Consider the following 24,918-nt stretch of genomic DNA (forward strand, 5'->3'; position numbering starts at 1 on the left):
GTTCCGACTTCAATATTTGCTGCGACGAAGAAGATTGCTGTTGTTTTATTTGTTGCAGAGGTGGAGGAAGCTGATACTGGGAGGACTCTCCTTGTCCTAGTTGTTCCCGTCTCCCTCTAAGTCTATTTACTTCTTCATTAAATCTTTTAAATTCTTGACCTCTAGCTTGTTTTTTATTGTAATATACGCGATATATCCATTTAATGAAATCATCATTACTTATTTTTTCATGAGAGGGTTTTAAAAAATTAGATTTATTAGATATATTTTTTGATATCATCTCAGGTAATTTCTCTCTTTCAGTTTTTCTAATTTCCTCAACAACTCCTTCGTTAAATCTTGCAATTAATTTTAAGCTCTCTCCTCCTGATTTGGATTTAGATGCAAGTTTTTCTCTCACATCGGCGACTTCAGTACGAAGTTCTCCAATACCTTCAAGTATTTCCTCACCAACAGGTGGAGGTTGAGCCGCAGCTATGTCAGTTGGAAGGTCTCGTAAAATCTTCTTTGCCTGTTTAGTTCTTCTTGCTATTTTTTCTGATACCGGAAGAAGATCTTCTTTGATGACAGTTGCAACTTTCTCAGTGGCTGCAGTGACGGGTTTAAACAGTTTTTTAGTGTCTTCTTCATACTCAACTTTTGCTTCTTGCTGCGCTTGTAAATTTTTTCTAAATGAGTCTTTGACAGGAAGAAATTTTTTAATTGCTTCTAATCGTTCTCGAGCTGTTCTTGCAGTATGAGATTCTGGATGTATCATTTTATTATAACATAATAATTTAATTAATATCAGCAGAAGAGGAGCAGCAGAGAGGGTACCTACCAACGTTGGTCGTCAAAAAAATAAACAAGAAATAAATAAACACGTAGAGTACTTTATTTTTTCAGCTACTATTTCGAACTGAGGTTTCATTAGTACAATCGTCCATTACAGAAATAAAACATCTCAAGGAAAAGTTTATTTGTAAAATCTTGACCTTTCTACGAGATGATTTATTTGTTTGTTTTATTTGTTTTGTCGGAATTTTATGGTCTGTTCACCCTCTCTGCTGCTCTAGTTCAACAATTTTTTCTCTATCCTGTTAAAAAGGATTTGGGTCAGAGAAAAGATGGGCAACATCAAAGAAATATTAATCTTCTTCAGCTATTACAGTAGGATGTATAAGGAAAGCAAGCAAAATCACCATACTTGACTGAATCTTCTTGTCCACTGCTTGTAAATTCTTTGCTAGGAGACACTGCAATTGGTGCTTTCAAAGTGGCTTTAAGTGGGGTACAAGAAACAATTTCCTCCTTAGAATCTGAAATTACATTTCTTTCTTTCTGGAAGGATGAATCCTAGGTTATGCCTCCAAAGTCCTTTGAACTTTATGTTATGTTTGGTATGTTCAATATATTTTATTTTTATAAATAACACTGTCCATCCTACAGGTAGATAAGGCAAAAATGTTTCCTGTTGCCTGACCATCCCTGTTTCTTATTGCTGACCCTAAAACTTTTCCCCCCATGGTGAAAAAAAAACAAAAACAGAAAAATCACATTAGTATATATGTTTGGAGAACATAAAATCACCTCCCTACCCTAATTTTAAAACCAGAACAATAGGAAACACATTTTTGGGGGTCTAATATAGTTGCACAGATATAATGCAATGCACCCAACTAGAACTCACAGTTAACACTGTGATTGGACAAACACTAAGGTAAACCAATATGCACATCTTGATACAATAAAAATAACGTTTAAAGTATGGCAGAGTTCTGTCTGAGAGTGTAATCTTGGGGTTTTGCAGCAAACATGGTAGATGGATGGACATAATGATTCTAATCCACAATCTGGGTTCGAAATCAGTCATCAAATGATGAACTGTATGATATATGGTTTGTCATCACATGTATACAGTAACTGCTATACAAAAACTGAACATACAATATATTGATAACACATCCAATATGATAACTGAAGACTCTTTCCTCTAGTGGTAATGAACATACACTTCCATAATAAAATACATTAAATAATACATGATGATCTTGACAAAATTTTAGCTAAAGACAAATAAAATTGAAAACAAAGTGACAAAAGTACTCTACTAAATACAGTATGTTAAAAAGTACTCTTGGGATGCAGTTAATTAAACTGTTATGCTAAGAATATGTCAGATTAAGTGTCTGCCAAAAAGTGATGTCACTAAAATAATAATAACTGTATTCCCTCTATGAAGTGATGTAACAGAAGTATAAGCTTAACAAAACAATTTTTGTAAAAATTAAAATAAGCAAATAAGTATTTACCTCAAAACACTCATTCCCCTCATGTGCGCATGCACCTTGACTAAAATGATCCAAAAGTTTTCTAAAACATTCTTGTAAGTCACGCCGGCACAACTGCTTAAGTATGTTGACAGCTTAAGCTGATGGTACTGGTACTAAATAAATAAGAAATAATATTAGATTCATGTTGGTAAAACGCGTCCCCAATTATGACTAGAGACAAACAAATTCCAATTTCAAGTGAAAAAGTTTTAAAAGTTTCATAAATATTTGAAACAAATTGTAGGATTTGAAATTTTACAACGATCATATGTGTGTGTGCGTGTGTTTTGTAGAAAGTGGTGTCTTTATTTAACTCCCCCTTAACTGGGGTCTCATCACGCAAAGACAAAAGACCCCAGTTCTGAAAACCAGAAAAATAAAATCTACTATCCCTATTTTATTATAAAAGATAGTTATTAAAACTGAGCCCAATTTCATCTTTTACTTCGCTATGATCTCACACCGACAAAAAAGCGTACCGTCTTCTGACCACACAATTGGAAATCCCATCTTCGCGCATGCGTGTCTTTTGTTTCCGGCACCATGCTATGGGACTAGGCGAGAAGAAAATTTCGGTGCAGGTAAGTGCTTCGAAAGTCTTTTGTTAATACGCCTTCATTAAAAAATAATCTAACTATGTCTGCGTCATTTTTTTAATCAGGCTGATGCTCATTCAAGCCGAAGAAATTATATTTTGATATTGATTTTGAACGGTTCATACTTTTACCGGCTAAAAACATTTGCCGGGCGCAATATTATTTGAATTTGAATAGATTTCGTCGTTTTCGATCTGAAGAATAATAAAACATAATAAAAAAAGTGGTGGTCAGATATTTATTAATATTGCTTTTGCAGCAAAAGAAATGCTATATTATATGTTGTTCATACAAAGAGAACAGTCATAAATAAATTGTGTTTAAGTTTGTCTGTTAATAGCTATGGTGGCGCTCACCAGATAATATGTACTTTTGAGAGAGTGACGTATGTAAGGTGAAGTAGTTCGCATTTAAAACATGCACAGCGGAGAGAATGTTTGCATACCTCTATGCTACATTAATGTAATGTGGATGATATTTCTTTTGGATATTGTACTTTTGGAAATTTTACATGATTTAAGCACACTGCTAACTAAAATGACTGATCCCTTGTGTTAAAAGATCAGTATGAATTAGTCTAAAGTACACTATACATAGCAGCTATTAAAATAGGGAAAATGAATTTTGCCAGACTAGACAATACCAGCTTCTGAAAGTGCAATGAATGAATTACTAAATATATAAAATGTAAAAAAAGTTATTGGCTCTTTTTTTATACAATTTACCTCAGAAGTTGAGGAAGTGAAAATGACCAAGCAGAGCTAGCACTTTTTTGAAAGGTGCACATTTGAAGTAAGGCTAAGCTGTATACTCAATAACCCATAGTACACCCATCAATCATACACCAAAATAAAGGGAATTAAAGGTTCTTTGCATTATACCTAAGATATACAAGGTCTTTTTTAAATAACCAGTATAACCAGTGAGGAAAGCCGGGGACATTCTTTTTCTTTAAAATCCTAACCCTTATGCAAAATGCGAAAATGTATAGCGCCACCTATGCTCAAGCAAGGGGGAGATAACTCTAATATGCTTTTGAAAATTAACATTAGACCCAGAGATCAAAACAGGTCTTTTTTGCACCATACCCTGTGACCACGTGAACAAGTTTCCCATAGAATTCGGGGTATTTATGACATGCATTTTGCTTTTATTGGTGACCCCTTGAGCATATTGTCATTATGAGATTATTGAACTGAGCTTTCTTTTGAATGCTATATTGGTTTCATTGGTGACCCCATCTGCATATTGACATTGTGACATTATTCATGTTAGATTCCTTGTGACTTGTATATTGGTTGCACTTGCGATGCCATGAGGCTATTTTCATTTTGACATATAACTGAAGTCTGCTTACTTATGGTTTATGTACATTTTTATAGTTGACCCCATGAGGTTATTTTCATTTTTACATTACTGAATACTGATTATTTGTATATTTTGACCATTGGTGACACCATAAGCTTGTTTTCATTGTGACAAATTATTCATGTTTGATTCCTTGTGACTTGTATATTATTTTCATTTGTGGCAACATGAGGCTATTTTTTCATTGTGACATAATACTGAAGTCTGCTTACGTATGACTTGTGTATATTATCATTGTTGAGCACAGGAGCCTATTTCCACTGTGACATTTTTCCAACTTGTGCTCACCTGACATGTATATTATTTGTATTGGTGATGCATTGAGCTCATTTTCACTGCAACATATTATTCATGTTTGATTCCTTGTGACTTGTATATTGTTTTATTTGTGGCTACATGGGGCTATTTTAACTTTGACATATAACTGAAGTCAGATTGTGTCTTGTGTATTTTTTCATTTGTGAGCCAAGAGTTAATTTTCATTTTGAGATACTGCTTAAGTCTGGATAATCATGACTTCTGTTTTATTTTCATTGATGAAAGTAATCTTTGTTGGTGTTTTATATATATGTAACCTTTGTAAGGGAGAGGACCCTATGTAAAGTAAAAATTTGATGTTCCAAGCCTAGACTTACTTTGTACATGAAATAATGCCATGAATTGGTGCAGAAAAGAAATGGAAACAAGAAAAATAAAAAGAAAAAAGCAAATAAAAATAAGAAAAAATGTTTTCTTTCTAATTTTTTATGTGTCAGTGAACATGTTTTGTTAATGACACTGCCCTATTGAACATAAACCTATTTTGACTTATGACATTTCTCCAAGTACAAGTATATAAATGTACTGATCATGATCTTTTGGCAATGGATAGTACCGTTCTTAATTGTGCAATGGAACAAGATGAAATGTTTAAAATGCTATTTAGGAACAGTCCAAAGTTTGCTATGATTGACAATTATGTTCCATTCAATTTTAGTGATGTAAACGACACTGGCATTACAATGATGCCCTTTGGGTGTAAACCAGTTTAATTTCTTCTTCGTCTTCTCCTAACATGTCGTCGAAAATGACCAAATGGGTTTGACGGGAGTCAGAGACGATGCCGTCGTCTTTAGGAATGCCTTCCACAAACACGATGGAATCGCCTTGACTTTCTCGCAAGAGGCTGTACACCGATTGCCACTCTTTGTAACACCACACGATCCGCTGAGGTGGTCGATCGATCAAATGATGTTTATGTTCGATCAAACGTTTGACGAATTTGGTTTTGCCTGAACCGCTAGGTCCAGCAATGAGCATGTTAAAGGGATGGCGAAGATACAAAGCCTCCCAACTGGCACGATCTAAGTGTTCCTCGATGGCTTTGACAGTGGAGGAAGAGGGAGCAGAGACAGCAGAAGTAGCCATAGCGTCAGGAATGTCACTTGTGACACGAAAACAAACAAGACGAGAGTTTATATACTTTTTTCAGAACACGTTTATTGAATGTTTTAAACATGAATACGAAAGACAAAAATACATAAAAGCCAAAGGCTTAAGTACAACGATAAAAGGCACATGATAACCATCAACGTGGAATAGAAACAAGTGTCTGTACAACATGTTTTGGGTAAAGTTCTGACCAGTTCTATAGTGGGTAAGGTCACACAAGTGTCCTCCCGAAAGGGTCTTTCAGGGATGTCCACGACAGTCCTGTCCTGGGTGACGGGTTCTTCTGGCACCGTCACTAACACAGGTTGAAAAGCAACTTTTTTCTTTGGACGTTGAAAGGAAGGATCACAACTCTCGAGCATACTGGACCACTTCTTGGGTCCAAGCCTTAAAATCCCATTTTTTCCAGGCACGGACATCTGTCCACTGGGGGTGTAAGTCACAAGCTACACACACATCGTCATACAATTCTTGGGTAGCTAAAAGTTGACAAATCTTTTTTTCCCCGTAGAGGTTGAGAAGTATCCAGATGAAAACTTAAGGCTTTGAGCAAAAGGAGTCTCTCGTGAACATTTAAAGGCACCACTTTCATGTTGAATGGGTGGTAAATACTGTTCGTAAAGAGTCCACAAGGAATCGTCTGGTAAACGAAATCCCAGAAAACAAGTCACTAAGACACACACCACTTGTCGACCCAAATTGAATGGATACAGTTCTTGTAATAATCGATGGTAATGATCCACGGTTTGAATATGGTCATTGAGTTCCTTCCACGGAATCTGTTGGATTACATGCGATAAAAGTCGTGGCATGGCAGCCTGTTTTTATAGTCTCTTTGTTTCGGAAACAATACATGTACTTTCTAGCCAGAGATCTTCGTTCTCCAGTGGGGAATTTAAATGTTGCATCTGTAACTGAAACGTCAGACTTCGTTTAGAAGTTTCCTCTTATGCTAAGTAGATTCCACGTAAAATATGTCGGTAATCCTTTACCTTGTCTTCCTCAGTGTGTTGTACTAGGTGAATCTCGAAGTAACCAAAATGATCAACACGTGGATCATCGGGGGCCTGGAAGTATTGAACAAGGTCTGACCACTGAAACAATTTCTGACGAATAAGTTCTCTTATACCATTCATGTACCAGTGCTTAAAGATCTGATGACGTAACGGATGCAACTGTTCTTTACCTTTGACTTGTATTTTGGCCAGCTCTCGGTAAATGCATTCTCTCAACTCCACAGGCAAAGCACGAATGTTCTCTTGTAAAGTATCCATAAACAGGTCATACTAAATCCTCTTTTGTCTGACAGAAGAAATGTACCGTTTGCACAGACATGGTTTTACTTCAGTGCCAAATTTAAATCGTTTAGTCACTAATTTACACATTACAATTCGTTCAGAAGTTTCCTCTTTCACTAAGTTGACATTTTATAAAAGATGTCGGTAATTCGTTAACTCTTCCTCTGGAATTCGATGCAGTACGTTTACATTGTAGTAGATAGAATAGTCAATAACAGACCAATCCTTTTTAAAACCAGGGAGTTGTTGATCAATGTCTGTCCAATGGAACACTTTCAACTGAATCAGTCCTTTTATAGCATTCAGGTACCAGTGATTAAACATCCGGTGACGCAACGGATGCAATTGTTCTTTACGTTTGACTTGTATTTTGACCAGCTCGCAGTAAATGCGTTCTCTCAACTCCACAGGCAAAGCACGAATGTTCTCGTGTAAAGTATCCATGAACAGATTATGGTAAGTTACTTCAATGTCTCGGTCCCACTAAGGGTAAGTAATGACAGTTTGGTGACCATCGAGCATGTTCTACGTAGGCCGAATTTTGCGGTTCCCAGTGGTGAAGTGACACACCGCAACTGAAGCGCTTGACTTTCTCTCCTTCGCCCAAGTAGAAAAATCCGGCTCTGGCTAATTCTTCGGGGGTCGGGCCTCCCAGATACTCAGGCCATTTTCCTTTGAACGATTGAAGACGATTTTCAAAGTCGCAGTATTCCGACAAACGCACAGGAAACGTATATTTGTCTTTCACAGGTTCGTTTCGATGAGGGTTGAGTGACATGGGCAGGAGTTTGCTCAGGGCTGGATGACATCCGTAGGGGGGTAGACGTGAAGGTGAACATCCACCTTTAAAACAAAACCCAGTAAAATGTCCAAGAGGACGAGTGGCATCGCTTTCGCATCCCTCAGGTTTGATACACACAGCATCACTTTCCATGATAGGGGTAGTGAGAACAAAGTTCCCATGATGCTTTACGGCATCGCTAAGGTCACAACATACAGCATCATATCCATCGCAAGGCTCACAATCGCATTCCACTTCTGAAACCCCACACTTGAATTGTGCCTGTCTAAACTTGTTTTGTGTTTCTCTGAAAGTATTCATCTTGTTTGCTCGGTCTTGGTAGTCCCAATGAACTATTAATCTTGACCATAGCCCCTTTTTATACTAGTCGCAATGCAGTCTCAAGCTTGTACATCGTTCCTTTTTTATGCTTTTTATGTCTTGTTTTGGAAGGTACCGTCTCTAAGGTAACGTCATCATTGTACCGTAATGTCATGGGTGGAAAGGCCATAGAAAGGTAAGGGCAGTGCGGAGACCATCAAGTATGTTCCAGAATAGCTGAATCTTTATAGATACATAGATCCATTTGTAACTTCAGGCCACAAGCGAAACACTGTACTTCATATCCCAATCCTGACTCGGGTCCCAAGTAGACAAATCCTGTTCAAGCTAAAATATGCGAAGAAGGTAATCCTTTCCTATCCGTAGGCCATGCTTGAAACGTGTCCAATCGACGGGCACAATCACAATAGTCAGGCAAGAAAACTGGAAAATGGTAGGGTTTGAACTTGGAGTTCTCATCGGGTTTCTCACTCGATTCTTGCTGTGGCAAAGTCATCCTTCTGGTGGGTGGCTATCCGCTTACAACCAAAGTTTTATACCAACATGTCCATACGGCAAAGTGAAATGATTGGGAAGTCGCACTCGCTTCTGGTACACGATTTGATAGACTTTTTCCAAGGGTCGACTGACGATGTGGTGAGTGGGTAAACGTACAATCTTGTTCGGTTGATAGGTGGTCACTTTAAAATGTTCATCCTCTCCGGATTCCAAGGATTCTTTCAATACCCCAAAGTTGACCACACGACTGGTACGATATTTCAGAGTCAGTCCTTTCACTTTGCACGTCGTGTGCACTTCTCCTTGTGGGTCCCGGTATTCGTAGCCGTAATTTTTGGGACCGCCACTGACGAAACTTAGAATCTTGTCGTCGGGATGCTCGTCTGTCCAGGCTCCTAAACGGTCTCCTTCGATGTCAGGGTGCTGTTGACTCGGGTGATGGATGTAAATGCAACTGTCCATGTCAAAGTACAGGACGCGTTCCCCTAACAGTTCTAAAGCTTCGTACAATTTTAAGCGAGCATGAGCTGTCACGTAAGCCACAAAGATGACATTTCCAAAAGGGTCGTTTTGTACAAAGACCAGATCTTCTTCGTAATTGACCAAGATCAAATCCTCACGAACGATGTCCACGTGTTTCATGAATTTGGTTTTGTCGTGAATCATCTGGAAGTAGCGGGAAGGTTCGGTCAAATACTCCGTCTTGGGTAAACACGGGCGTTGTGCCATTTTACCCCACAAGCAATTTAACATCACTTTGGCAAACAATCGCCTGCCTTCGTTTTTCTCGATGTGGTCTAAAGAGATGCTTTCTTGTTCATAGTATTTCTCTTTGAAATGTATTTGGTCTTCAGGAATGTGACACCAGGAAGGATAGCCACTGGCATCTTGCTTCAGTTTCAAAAAGGCATCTACGTAGTCTGCGAAAGTGCCTTTCTGCGTGGGGTCACCCTTGTGGTATTGTTGTGTCTTGGGAAAGTGGCAAATTTCGTACACTTCTAACAGTTGGTATCCCATGTCCAGAGCTTTGAACAATTCCACGCTGACCCAGGTTCCCGTCAAGGCACGTTCTTCCTGGGTGTGCTGACAAGGCTGATCTTGGTTGCACGTTTCGGCACAAGTACGGCACAAAGGAAACATCAGTTTGCCTTGGCAATGGTTAGGTAACACGGGATGGTACAAGTCCATGGGCGGCAAAACTTTACACTTGATCAGGCCTTCGTATTGTCGAATGTTTTTCAGGTCAATGTGTTCCGTGAACAATTGTGGGTACCCTACAGGAAAGCGACAATATTTGCACACATAGGGATACAGCAAACACACGTCCAAGTATTTCATTTCTTCTCCTTTCTCTTCGTCGGCTTGGTACAGCAAACAGGTGGCATTGGTCCTTCCTCCGTACAAACTATCCCTTGGGTTTAGGGGGTCCACCCACTGGTAACTTTCCACGAGGCGTTTAAACTCGGGATCGGTTTTCAAACGGTGATCGTATTCGTGTTCCCACATTTCCACCACTTGGTATCCTTCCTGTTCTAACTTTAGGCGTCGCTGACAAGTGGCCTAATACAGGTCTTCCATGGTTCGTTGTAAAAACTGATTTTTACTGCCATGGTCAGGATAACAGACGGGACATCCGTGAAATAAGCAACCGTTAAACACGTACACGATCTTGGGGTTTTCTAAGTCCCAGCCATCGACCGAATGCGTTCCGACGGTCTTTTCGCCCCCTCCGTTGCGGGCATGCTGAATCCATTTGTCTTCCTTGTCGCACAAGTAATGTAACCAACGTAGGGCTTTGACCGAGTATTGACGTTTGACATAGTTGGTCGTTTGAGGACTGATGACAGCTACGGTGTTTTCAGGCATGAATCGTTGTCGATACACTAAGGAACACGCTTTGGCAATGATGCAAGCTTCTTTCAAAGGATCGACCCCTCCATGTTCCATGAACAGTTCTCGAAATTTTCCACAGCAATGTCGTAAAATGTCCACGTCGGAACGACTACTTTAACATTTCTTCCTAAAAGTCGAAAGGGTCCGAGGCGTGAGCCTGGTACCAAGCGTAGAAAGCTTCTTGTTGTTAGGTACGCATGTTTTCGGGGTTGTAATAGTGAGCCTCAGGTAAATGGGGTAGAACGCCGTGTTGATTGGCTTCCGTATTGAAAAAGTGTGGAAAGTACCCTTTAGCCATTTCTGTCATTCCAAACGTTTTAGGCATTCGACTCAAAGGCATGGCCAAGTAACTCATCAAATCTTTAAACTGTACTTGTCCCACTTGCATGAAAATGATTTTGGCTCCGTTCAAAGTGACTTTACGATGCTCGGTGCCTTGTTCCATATAGTATCTGAGAAGAAACTGTCCATCGTATCCGGAGAAATTATGAGCCGTCACCGTGGCATGACGATGACAATCTCCATAACGTTCGATGATCTCTTGGCTCCACGTCTTGTCGATGGGGTCTAAGACCCATCGGGCGAAATCGGCTAGCGTGTTCGGTCCCCGAAAGATTTTTTCACGTCCTACAGGAATCTTACTGCAGTGAGGGCAATGACTGAAGATAGGTTCTTGAAGCACTTCTCGCATGCTCGATGAGCCACGCAGAAATTAGGAATGTTAATGCCGGTCTCTTGCATACATTCAAAATCGAAAAAGATGAAATTGCCTTTCTTCTTGTGACCGTCCTCTTTCTCTGGTGGGGGCTGGTATTTTTGCACGTAGCATTGGTGTTCCAAGTCCACGATGTGGTGACAAATGTGACATTTTTTCTTTCCTGAACATACGTGTGCATTGGCCGTATTGGTACATATGCCTTGTCCACACGTAGGGCACAATCTCAGCAGTTGACAAGCACATTTCTGCTGTGAACCTTGCGTCTTCAGATGTTGTTGGTAACAGGCAGGGCTGACAAACATGCGCAGACAAGCAGGACAATGTACTCTTTCTTGTCCTTCGCTCAGACAGGGTGGAGGGGCCAAACATCCTGAGCATTTCAATCTGCAATGTTTGTGTTGCTCTCGATAATTATAACCATAGTCACATTTCTCACAGTAATAACCGTATCCCAGGAATGCAGTGATACTGGTAATGGTATCGAAATGGTCATCGTGATAATAGACATTAATGTATTTTCCATCCTTAAAGTCTTTCCCTCGAAACAACAGAGGTCCGCGCACATCTTGAGGGTGTACTTTCAAGGTGTAGAATGGAGCTAGGACATTTTGCAATGTTTGTATTTCAGGAATGCCACAGGGTGTGTCTTTGGACAGTCCGGCTTGTTGCAAGAGGAGTTCTGCTTCGTTTCGTTGTTTGGCTCGGTCCGATTGTCGAATAGTTTTCCAGGCTCTTTTCCATTCTGCCGTGTCGTTCTTGTTGGCATAGGTTCGTCCCACCACAATGGCTCGGGCTAAACACATCTGGTCTTGAGAATTGTGAATTTGGACGAGACTCTTTTTGGTGCTGCGAAGGTCGTTCACCAATAACACCTTATTGCATTGTCCGGTCCCTTGAGGAGGAGAGACGTGGGTCATGTCCAGTGTGGCTTTTCCATCGGTGATGTCAAACTGGTCATTAGATTGTTGCACGTGTTGAATCTTGTCCATGACTTTGGAAGCAGTCAATTCTGCGGGTCTGCTAAACTCGATCCAAACAGGGGATTTCAAACCGTCATGTTGTATGGAAAGTCTCAAGCGATCATCTTCTTTGGGTTGACATTGTCGCTTGAGTGCGGTGAGCAAAGAATCCCACACCCCAGTGATGAACCCTTCTGCTTTCTCTAACGGTACTTCAGCCTTGAAATCTTTAAACTTCACTGAGTATTTGTAAGCCGTGGTTCTAAATTTTCTAGAGGAGCGCTTTTCTGTCTCTCGAATGGAATAGTACTTTTCAGGGTTGACTAAGGGTGGTGAACTTTGTTTAGAGAGTTCGGATTCTGGTTCACTCATGTCCTCTTCAAAATCACTGGCATGGATTTGTGCCAAGACTTCAGTCCTGGTACGAGGCGATAGGTCACGTTTCTGCCTCTTACTTTCTTCTTCTTTCTTCTCGAATGAATAGGATCGTTTCATCTTGAGTGCAAACGTCAAATGACTCAAGTTTAAACACCATAGGCTAATTTATAGTCATGGCAGACCAGCGTATATAAAAGGGTGTGTGTCTTGTCCTTTCACTATTCATTTCACTCTCAAACCGAGCACAACGATGGAAGTGACTAGCCAAATCGAACGTTTCATCAGAGCTTTGCGAGGGGTCATTAGAAAATTCTCTTCAGACCAGCCGACGGACTACTCTCCTTCCTTTCAAGATAAAAGTCAAGATACTTGCTATATCTGTCAAAAGAAAGGGCATTGGTCTTCGGAGTGTCCAGACCGTCAAAAAAGAAAAACCGGCTAGAAAAGACAAAAGTCAAGATACCTGTTATTATTGTAAAGAAAAAGGACATTGGTCTCCAGATTGCCCAAAAAAGAAACAAGAGGAGTCAGAAGAAAAGAGGGATTCTTCAGAAGAAGAGAGGGATTCTTCGGAGGATGAAAGCAGCCATGTGAAGAAAAAGAAACAGGAGAAGAAAAGAAGGGAAGAAAGTGAGGAGGAAGAAGAGGAAAAGACTGTGACGGTGAAGAAATTGAAAAAACAGAGAGAGTAAACAATGAGATAGAAGAAGTCTATGAACTTTTTAAAGTGTTATGTTGTGAATTGTTAATTGGATTGTAACTATTGAGAAAAGAATACATTAATTATATAAGGTAAGTGTCTTTGAGTTTTGATTTTAAAATAAGAAGCTACACTCATGCACTCATATACACGTACTATAGGGGTTTTTTTTTTTTTTTTTTTTTTTGAGTTATTGGCAATTGAAAGTGTATCTCTTTTCGAGAGACGTGGGTGGCCCTGAAAAGGGCCTTTTTTGGTATAGGGGTGAGTTAAAGCAATCAACTTTAACTGCCTTAAGCCTTTGCCACGGCCAAGGCCTACTTCTGGACTGCGTACTGTTGATGATGATGATTTGGTTGAAATCACTAAGGGTGGTACGGTAGGCTTAGTCACAGGGTTGGCGTGTTTAGCTCGGGAAGGTCGTATTCTCTTCGGTCGTGATAAAGAAGTCTGATACATTTGTTTCAGACTTCTTAACTCCGCTAAAATGTCCAACAGTACCATGAGCATTTGATTTTCACCCTCTTGTTTCTTTGCTGCTGCTACTTCTTGTTTTTTTCTTACCTCTTCTTCTTGCTGCTGTTGCTGTAGGAGAAAAGCTTGTTCTGCTTCCTTTTGTCGTTGTATAAATTTCTCCAATTCTTCTTTCTGTCTCTGTCTAAAATTCTCCACTTGCGGTAATGAAGAAGGTGACGAAGCTTCCAGAACAAATTCTTGCGAGGTAAGAAAATCCACAAAATCCCAATTCACCTCTTCTGAAAGTAAGTCTGGGTTCCCTTGGACGGTCTCCACTGCTGGTGCACCCCAATGAATCGTTTTCTGAGTTTCCGTCATGTTGAATCACTGTCGCATAGATTGATTGCACACAGGCGCTAGCAAATCTATAAAGACCACGTGACGTCACAGACTGCTCTCTTCGGATTGGATGCGGGCTGACTGAATTTTGTAACGCGTGTTTGGATGGTCAATGAACTCAATCCGTTTCAATCCTTCCTCTACCTATAAATAAGTGCAGTTCACTGCATTGATTCACCTGTTCTCGGCGCCTCAAGATGTGAACCGATGTGCAATCTTCTACGCTTGTGTCTTCGATGATGTTCCGGACGGACATACCCATGTATGTCCGGTCCAAGTGGACAATTGTCCACAGGACAGACACCAGTCTGTGGATACATAGGATCTACGTAGAAAGACAAGGATGCCTCGAAAGAATCCTGATTTACGGTCCTACAGTGAGGCGCAGCCTAAGGACAAGAAGAAGACAAATGCGGTGCCCCTTATGTTAATGGATACATTAACATAAACCCAAAGGCCCTTTTCAGGGCCACCCACATTTCTCGAAAAGAGATTGACTTTCCATTGCCTACCCCATTTTTTTTATTTTTATTTATTTTTTTTTTTTTTAAAAAAATAGAGTGACCCAAGACTTTTTTCCCCATTGTTCAATTCCCCTTGAGGCTCAACAGTCATACCCTGTTTATTCCCATATTCCCATGTTCAATTCCCCTTGAGGCTAAACAGTCCCGCGATTTTTCGTCCATGTTAAATTTCCCCTGAGGCTAAACAGTCCCAGGGTAGTTAATGTTAAATTTCCATTGAGGCTAAACAGTCCCAGGGGGGGTCTGTAATGCTAATTCCCATTGAGGCTGAGTCGTCCCTATTCACTACTAAAGCGTGACATGACTGTCAAGGAAGCTTACGAAAACTGCATTATCAGCTAAGTGATATCAATGAAATACAATGGCTGCTCCGAAACTGATGTCATGATGACACTCAAAGACACTCTTTAGAGGTATATTGATACATGTAGACTAAATTTGAATCAGTAATTGTTGAATGTTAACACTTTAAGTCTCCATTTTCTCAGTTGTTGACTGTTCACATAATTTGCATACACTATTAATAACTACATGCACGAGACATATCTAATTAACAATTCCAATGAACTGGACATGGATTACTCTTAAGTTAATTTAAGTGCATGTTAATGTGGTCATGTAAGCTCATTTACTCTTATTAAATTAAATATTGCTTATAATTCTACATATTTAGTACTACTATATTGTAACCAGCCAGGTCTCCTGGGTTAGCTCGAACCAGCCTGAGAATTAAGAAATCTTTGTTTGCCTTTATTTAATTTCATGTTGGAGAAATCCGAAAATACATACATTCCAAATAATAACAAAAAATTCATAGCAGTTTATAACAGTTTATTGATGTGGTTATTGAAAGATTGACCTGTGTCAATCATGACAATTATTTTGTCATGACATTTTTTGTGTCTACAGGTGTTGGGACACTAAAAGTGTTGTTTTTATTTTGTACATGCATGTAATTCATGGGATGCAGAAAAAATACTTGTCTTTTCATGTCTCAAGATTTACAGCCATTATGGTAACCAACCAAAAAAAAGTAACATTTTCAGATATATATACTTTGGCCCATGTATGAGCTGCATAACCCCCAACCCTCTCCAGGCTTTTATTTTTTTCCAAAATTATTCTGCCTATGTACAAGTATATACAGTAGTTTAAATGTACTTTGCGCATTATACAGAGTGCTTGTCGTGAGTTGTGCTGCCAGTAGAAGTCTTGTGGTTCTTGTCATGACGATTCATTGTTCTAGACATAAATGGTTCTTAAACTAATTTTGATTGGCCTTGGAACAATCAATCTCACATAGTTTTGACCTTGCATTCATCAAGGAAGTTTTACAAATGCGTGTTTAAATAAAGGCTACCTAGTAAACTGCAAATGGTTCATCTTCATTGGGGAAAAACTGGATATTGACTGATTTTTAAAGTTTTGAAGTACTTCAGATTATTGGAGCTGGAGAAATGTTCATGGATATACCATTTGAGCCTGAAAATGATGTTGAATTTGAGTTTAATGTACTTTAGATGGACAAGAACAAACAGAATGCTGGTCAGTTCCCGATTCAGGGTGTCTTGAAATTACATGTACATGTAATGTTAGCAGGTTATGTATATTTGTTTGCTTGCTTTTCTTAATGATTATATATCATTGCATATCTGTATTTTGAATTTGTCCAAAATCAAGTTAATGCTGTACCTGACCTGTGACATTTATTTTTTAAACAACATGATACATAGATAATATTTCTCTAAGATCATAGATTAAATGTTCAGATCATTATCGATGGAAGTAGACGTTTTCTTGAATCAGAGTAAAGGACAATAGTTTTCCACTGGGAAATTCCTAAACTTGTGGACAACTTTAAATGTTTTTCTTAAAGAAAACTAGCCTACATCCTGGCTGTATTATTGTCTTAGCTTTTATATATTTTGTTTACTTGAAAAATTGTGCATATTTGCATTAACATCTGAAGCAAAATCGGTCTTATTGCTGTGTTCAGGTTTTAATTTGGTTAGATTTATTTCAAATTATTATTCACTGAAATTAATGCTCAATAATATTCTTGAACTTCAACATTAATTTGGAATTGTAGTGAATTCAGAGAACATTTTGGATTATATTACTGTGAAACATCAAAAGACTATTAGCACATCACCACACTCCAAGCCATAATCCAAGTTTCCTCTGACTTGGCACATCAACACATTCAGTATTGGAATTTATTTGGAATACCACCGGAATTCAATTGGAACTTCATACATTTGGATTTGTTTTAGATACTGTTCGAGATTTAATTCACAATATTGTAAGTTTCAAATTTTTTTGTTTAAATTTTACTTTGTATTCTAGGAAAATGAACTATTTGTTGAATTTGACACAACTTGTTGCTATTCACCTCGCTAGGCGCTCAGCATTAAGAAATCAGTGTTAGGACTGGTCAGCTCGATATAATTATGTGACTGGGTAGGACTGAAAAACTGTTAACCCTTTCATCACTAATTAACTTTGCTGGCATAGAGCCCTATACACATATTAAGTAACTCTGGACTTTTAAAGCAAAATAACCTGTGGATTTTGAAATAAAATAACTTTGCCAATTTTAAAGATATCTGGATGGATTAAGTATCAAAATAAAGGTTAAAAGTCAAATTGTATGACTAGTTCAACAAAATTTGTATATCTGTTATAACTGTTAAAATACAGTTGCAAACAGGTAACACAACAGGTAAAATGCACAAGCATTTTTTTATTTGCCTCATTACATGAACATTATTTTTTAAAACTTCATCTAAATCAAGGATTTGAAAGTATTCCAGAGCTTTTCTGGAGCCATCTGACACTCTGGTGGATCCAACTCTCCCAGAAAACTGAAATAAATCCTGTTGGTTTGTCCAGAACAAAAACGTGGAGTTCACACTGCCCCTGGTTCAAAACCTTCAAAGTCCTCTTCATTGTCATCACTGTCACCCACAAGCACATTCAAATGCCTCTCCAGATATTTTCTCTCATTTTCAATCAACTGTATTAGGTCACAACAGCGAAATATTTTGATAATTCATAATTTGACGCTTCATTCTCATCTTGCTTCAAACACCGCCATTTTGAATATAAATTCACCATTTGGAAAACATGCTCAAAAAGTGTCCTCTTGCTTCAAGATTTCAAGTTGTATTCAAGCTTAACTCATGAGATAATCCAAATATAATATCTCCATTACAGGAAGGAAGTTATTAGAGGCATCCCGAAATATATATAGTCGGGTACTATGACTGTAAAGAAGCACACTGCCCCAGACCAGTAAAGCAGTCCATAGGGTTTATGGACTTACTTCCCCTTGACCAGAAAACCGGTCTGCAGTGATGAAAGGGTTAAAGCTACATTAAAAAACCAAATCACACACACACACTTTTTACTTTTCGCTCTTTTTTATTACATAGTTTAAGACAATAGAGGCATAAGGGGCCATCCATTTAGTACGAACGCAAAAATCTGGCAAAGCTTGACCCCTCCCTGTACACATGCATACTTTTTTACATACCCACCCCTGCGTATGTACACTTGATGCAACCGCAAAACAACCCTCCCCTCCCCTCCCCCCCCGAATTCTATAGAATGGCGTATATTTAGTCCATGCAAAAACGATCAAGGATTAATAATATTAGCGTGTTTAATAAAACAGTCCACAGAATATCTGGCTGCATCAAAGAAATAAGCTGTGTAACTTTAAAACGTTTGTCTAGTGTCGGCTAAAATTCAAACGCCAACTGAACCCAATCGAACAGGTTACATATTAGACAAATCATTATTGAGGTTTCAAAACCACCCCCACCCCACCCCCGTTTCCTATGCGTACGTACATTATCAGTAGACCCCCCATACGCAGGTGTACGCATTTGGGTTAGCACCCCACCCCCACCATGCGTATGTACTAAATGGATGGCCCCTAACAGTAGAAAAAGCAGAATACCATGCATAATTAACCCTTTACCTCATAAGTATGGCTTTGTTGGCAGATAATATACATTTACCAAAGTTATACAGCGAAGTATGCTATAAATAGAACACCTATTATTTTGTAACCTACTTGACTTCATACACATAGGCCTACCAATTAATTTGTTATGACAAACGTTTGCCCAGAATACACATTTAAAGGGGCTGGGGGCATGTGATTTAAAATAAGTTATAGCCCAGTAAGTGCTATAGCCACCAGTTATGAAATCTTTAGAAATGTAGACTAGTCTATTATGCAGATAATTCTGGATTCTGACCATTAGAAGATTTTAAGTCCAGTTTGACTCTTTATTGGACCTTTGTTTTAGGCTGGCATGAGGAACCTTTCACCCAAAGAATGGGTCCGGTACTGGTGTGAAACGAGGCTGAATCAAGATGGGTTCGAAAAAAGATACGTATCCAGTTATGTTGGTGAGTAAATTTAAATTTACCTTGTATGTGACTAAAGACAAAATAATATAAAACTCCATGGGTCATTTAAGGCCGTTTGTGCTTTCAACACTAATAATGTGTCTTATCCATGTTCATGGTGATTGAGGTTTTGTGCAGCTGAGTCACCATTCTGGGGACCCCAGTTTTAAGCATGTGCATACATTATAGGCATTTGGGACCCCAATTATAAGAGTGTTACGGGACCCCATTTTCAGCTTTGTGTGTCTGGGATGATGGGACCCCAATTTCCAGTTTTAAAACTTTTTTATACATTTGGATTTGTGATCGAACTTTCAGCCCTATTCGGGATTTAAATCACAATATTGTACTTTTTTTCAATTTTCATTCTGTATTCTAGGGAAATAAACTATTTGTGCATACACGATATGCATTTGGGACCCCAATTTTAACTGGCGTTTATGGGACCCCAGCTTCAGCTTTGTGTGTCTGGGATGATGGGACCCCAATTTCCAGTTTTAAAACTTTTTTATACATTTGGATTTGTGATCGAACTTTCAGCCCTATTCGGGATTTAAATCACAATATTGTACTTTTTTTCAATTTTCATTCTGTATTCTAGGGAAATAAACTATTTGTGCATACACGATATGCATTTGGGACCCCAATTTTAACTGGCGTTTATGGGACCCCAGCTTCAGCTTTGTGTGTCTGGGATGATGGGACCCCAATTTCCAGTTTTAACACTTTTTTATACATTTGGATTTGTGATCAAACTTTTAGCACTATTCGGGATTTAAATCACAATATTGTACTTTTTTTTTCAATTTTCTTTTGGTATTCTAGGGAAATAAACTATTTGTGCATACACGATATGCATTAGGGACCCCAATTTTAACTGGCGTTTATGGGACCCCAGTTTCAGCTTTGTGCGTCTGGGATGATGAGACCCCAATTTCCAGTTTGAACACTTTTTGTTTTTTCTTTCTTAAATTATTGCTTGTGTTAAAGCAGTTACCTATTAAAAATGTCAACAAATGCCCAGGGCTGGTGACTATAAAATAATCACAAGCCCTGACTAAAATTCCACAAGCCCGGATTACAATTAAATGCCTGTCAAGTACGGATAGTTAATCTTTTAAACAACACAAAGCAACTGTTCAAAAAACAAGCACGTGCATATTATTGTCTGTCAGCCAATCTATTCCATTGATAAAATCATACTGAAAACCATATGTCAATTAACTAATTGGAAGGTTCAATTCAATGTGTCGAATATCTTAACATAAAGATGGTCTCCTATTTGATGGTACACACAGAAATGACATCATGAGCCAATAAATTGTTTGCCATATGTGTCCAGAATCAAATCCTCTCCCCCCCCTCCTTTTTTTTTTGCTGGCATGCTTCACAAAGAAAACTATCAAAGAAAGAGTTCTGAAATTTAGTTTTGCTTGCTTTGCTTCCTAAATAACCTTTGACATTTGGACACTATTCAAGCAACTGTAATAATCATGCTTTTCATTTTATGTATATGGGGTAAAATCTGACTTCAAAAGAAAAGTTGTTGCCATTCACAATGTCACGTTTACCCCGACCCAGAGTAGCCCCAGTTTGAAACATGTATAATCAAGGTAATTCTAACAAGCCATTGTTTGAGTTAAACATTGCCGCAGGCTACCACTAATCCATTACGTAAGATTGCCGTGGCTAGAAGTGGAGAGCCAGACCTAGGAGCTGCAAGGCCGCCAGATAGCCAATTATCACCTAGATGTGGAAACGTTTCTCCAGATCAAAAGAAGTTGCCCGAAGAAGTGGGAGTGTCTTATCTTCTTTTCCCTGCAGACAGACAGCCAGGTTGAACTGGCCACTAAGACGATTGGACAGGGTCACAGCGCCACCCAATCAGAATCGAGATAGGGGAGAGACCCTGATTTGGGTAGAATGATATCTCCATGTCTTCCAGCAAGAATTAGTTCGCTAGAATGTTTGCCCAGAGGAGGTTAGCCTAACTCCGAGTAGCCATTCGTTATTGGCGGGAATATCTTAGAACAGGAAATTCTAATAACAAACAGCTTCAAATAAGGAAGCTTTGAGGGACAGACCAGTTACAGTTTGGTCCCGCAATCTCAGACAGAGAGACGGAGGAAAGGAGAAGAAAGGAGAGAAGTCAGGAGAAGTTGAAGTCTAGGAGGAAAAGGGGAGAGAAGGGAGGAAGAGGAAATTGGAAGCGAAATTGGAGAAGATATTCGAGAGGGAAACGGAGTCGAAGGAGGTGTTGGAGGAACGGAAGGAAAAAAGGAATTAGCAGGAAAGAAAGAGATGAGTAGATGCAAGAACAGGAGGAAAATCGAACTCACACTGTAAATCACGGGATGAATTAGGCTGTCACTTGATCAAGGGAAAGACGGGTGATTGAGAGTTTATCGTTTTAAATTATCGAATTTATTAAATTGTTACTAATTGAATTTTATCTTCCTGTTCTCTATAATTTAGCCATCGGCATTGCTGACTGAGGGCTCAGAGCTGTAAATCTACCTCGTCACTAATTTAACTTTCTAACCCCACGAGCACGGGTGGAACTTTCATCATAATTTAATTAATATATATATTGGAAGAACCCCACCCCAATGCGTGCAAACGTCATACACAAATTAGTCAGTAATCTTTAATACAGTTTGCTTAAGCACCTGTTACCCAAAAAGCAGACCCAGCATTGATGTGAAACTGGGTTCAACCAAGATGTTTTCGAAACAAATATATATCTGGTTATGTTGGTGAGTAATTTAAATTTATCTTATAAGTGGCTGAGACAAAATAATATAAAACTCCAGGAGTCATTTAAGGCCTTGTGTTCTTTCAGCACTAATCATGTGCTTTATCCATTTTCATGGTGATCACTTTTGTTGCACTTGAGGCCTTTCATTCTGGGGACCCCCATTCTAAGTATGTGCAAACACTATATATGCATTTGGGACCCCAATTTTAAGTGTTGATGGGACCTCAGTTTCAGCCTTCTGTGTCTGGGATGATGGGACCCCATTTTCCAGTTGGAACACTTTTCACACGCATCTAGCATCTGTTTGATATACCTTTTTTAGGTTGTTCCATTTTGTGACCTTTTTTGCCTGTGCAAATTAGTACAGTGGGATCACCCACTAGTCTTCAAATGCACCACATTGGCTATTGTGAGCCAGTTAAGTAAATCATGCAATAGTGGTTCATACCTGACCTTTTTGTCTTTTAATTGCCTTATTTATTTAAACTGCCAGAAGGAGCTTTCCGTCAACTTCAGTCATGACTGCTTACCATTTATACATGCTACATGTAATGGGTATATGCTGAAGTATTTATTTTTGTTCTATTTTCGAAGATTACTTAAAATCATATTTTTTTAAACATAAAGTGTCAGGGGTTTTGGGAATAGAAATCCTGGTTTTAGCATGACATGCTATATTATGGCAGGTCAACATCTTAAAAATAAATTTCTACATTTCATCAGCATAATCGGAGCTTTGTCGTAAAATTAGAATTTTTTCAATAAGCCTGACGAGCTCCTCACTTATCTGAAATTAGAGAGGTTCCGGGTGTCAGGCTATCGGAGTTTTGAACTATGTATGACATCCTTACAAAATAATACTTCATTTTATTACACAAGATATATCCTCATAAAATTCTAGTTTTAAGCTTTGATTATTAGGAACACCTTTGCATGCTTATTTTAATTTTTAATTTATTGCTTTTGCCTTTTGCCCATTATAGGTTATGGTGTCTTTGCAAATGTGGCATTCAACAGAGGTGATTTTCTACTTGAGTATGTATGGGGAAAGGATTGACACATTAGAGGCTGAGAGAAGGGAGAAAAGATATAGCAGGAAACAACGAAATCATAAATACAATAGATTTTATCTCTTTGGCTTTAAATATCATCAGAAGACACATTAGTAAGTTTGAGCTAATATAATTATTATATATCTAAGATTTAATACAATTATCAGGGCTGAAACTGCAAGGTTTTGTGGGCTAAAAAGTCTACAATTAAAACCTCATGCAGCGAGTACAGAGAGAAATTCAAATAGAAGAAAATTTCTCATAACATCAAAAAATTCTCCATGTGAGAGTAAATTGTTCCTTGAATCATAACATAGCTTCAACCTTGAAATTGCATGATAATATGAGTGCTATATGTGGGAATATTTTTTTGTATTTATTATTTAGTGTTTAGCATAAAACAGGCTTTTTTTGTCTGTTTTTATGTTGCAAATGAGAAACGAATCAATGTACAAATTCCAATTTCTGCAATTAGTTTAGTGAAAGTTGTATTGCTAGCTGGAAATTTGAATGGAAACGGAACCTATAATCAGCAGTTAAGCTTTGATTCATTAGTGTTTGCTATAAACTGCCACACTGCAGACATTGTAGTGATATGACTGAAAAATTGTTAAAGCTACGTTTAAAATCCAAATCACACACACACACATTAGTGTTTGCTTACATTGAATACACGTTTTCACCAGCAGAGTTGCTCCATTAACCTGTGCAACCAATCAGGTGAAAGTGGCTTCTTCCCTGCATGCCGTTCAAAACATGGTATAGAGTAGAGGTCATATAAGACACAAAAAACAAATCCTTTCAGCCAAGTAAATTGTTTGGGAATTGTGTACTATTTGTTGTATATAACAGTTGCAATCCTTTAATTCAGTCTAAATTAGATTTTTGGGGGCATGTTTAAATTAACTGGCTGTGTGCATGATGTTGAACACCTTTCAAGTTACACTGAAAGTCTTTTTTTTTTTTTTGCAATTTTCTTACAGCTAAAATTTTTTTTACAATTTATTTATACATAATCCCCAAATTTAGCTGAACAAGAGTTACTGTCCTTTTTCACTCCTAGTAGATCTTCAGCACTTAACATTTTGCTCATACTGAGTTTAAAAAAAAAAGGAGAATAGCATCTAGTGGTACATTTGATTTTTAGTCGGAATTCAAAAGAACACTTTTTTCAGGACCGCTTTAATAAAAATGATTGAGTTCACAGACTGATTTCAGTTTATCAGGGATGTGGGTGTTTGCAATAATAGTTGTTGTTGTTGTAGGGTTTAACGCCATTTTTCAGCGTACGATAGGCTATACATGGCGGCCAGTATTAATGGTGGAGGAAGAACCCGGGAAATCCCTGGAAAGAACCACCAACCCTCGAGAAGCTACTGGCAAGCTTTCTCACATACCCACATTGGCCGAATCCGAGACTCGAACCCATGCAGACAGAGGTGAGATGGCAGTGATCCGTAACGGAGAGCGCTTTAGACCACTCGGCCACTCGGGGCCCCAAAATAGACCTCCTTCTCAACCAAATATTCAACTTGGAAGAAGAGATCATGGGCTTATTATCCCTGATGAATATTCAGATTTTCTCTAGATACATGCCATAGACTAAGAAAATTTTGTATTCATTCTGCAGTGTAGAAAATTGCCTATTAACACGGGAAAGGATGATAATGAAGTATTTTTACAGCCCATTCTGCATATATTAGGATTATTTAGGCAAATGCAGATGAAAGTGAGATAAAACTAAATTATAAGGACCATTCAGATGTTCTGAATTCAGTAAACAAACTCATCACCTTGCAGTGGTCCATAGCATCATTGAGGTGTAAAGCCCAACACTCAAAGACTTGCATTGTAAAGACATCTGCACCGAGACATAATTATGCACGTACTAAATTGAACTATTTCAATGCATTAAAGATCAGACAAAAGGCCACTAGTGTCTTGCAAATCTGTCCCTTAAAATTTGATGTAGACATGTGGGCATTGTAATTATAATTTAAGAACTTGTTATATGTCATGGGGTGGCTGGTATT

At 38.5% G+C, this 24,918-nt stretch overlaps 1 protein-coding gene across 2 annotated transcripts in view; it reads left to right on the top strand.

The window, feature by feature from the left end:
- The first annotated feature begins 1,101 nt into the window (after window positions 1-1,101).
- LOC149791865 (uncharacterized) overlaps window positions 1,102-24,918 on the top strand; it is a 32,230-nt gene continuing 8,413 nt past the window's right edge. The window contains exons 1-2 of one of the 2 annotated variants that reach the window (XM_089970364.1): window positions 1,102-2,893; window positions 18,973-19,075. In XM_089970364.1, coding sequence (XP_089826490.1) covers window positions 2,831-2,893; window positions 18,973-19,075 — 166 coding nt within the window. In that variant the 5' untranslated portion in view covers window positions 1,102-2,830. Of the gene's footprint in view, window positions 2,894-2,919; window positions 4,035-18,972; window positions 19,076-24,918 lie in introns of those variants that run through there. The other variant, XM_089970365.1, reaches the window with a different exon arrangement.

The sequence above is a fragment of the Sinohyriopsis cumingii genome, chromosome 9 (genome assembly GCF_028554795.1).
Source record: "Sinohyriopsis cumingii isolate HCF-2022 chromosome 9, ASM2855479v2, whole genome shotgun sequence".
In the NCBI taxonomy this organism is placed as follows: domain Eukaryota; kingdom Metazoa; phylum Mollusca; class Bivalvia; order Unionida; family Unionidae; genus Sinohyriopsis; species Sinohyriopsis cumingii.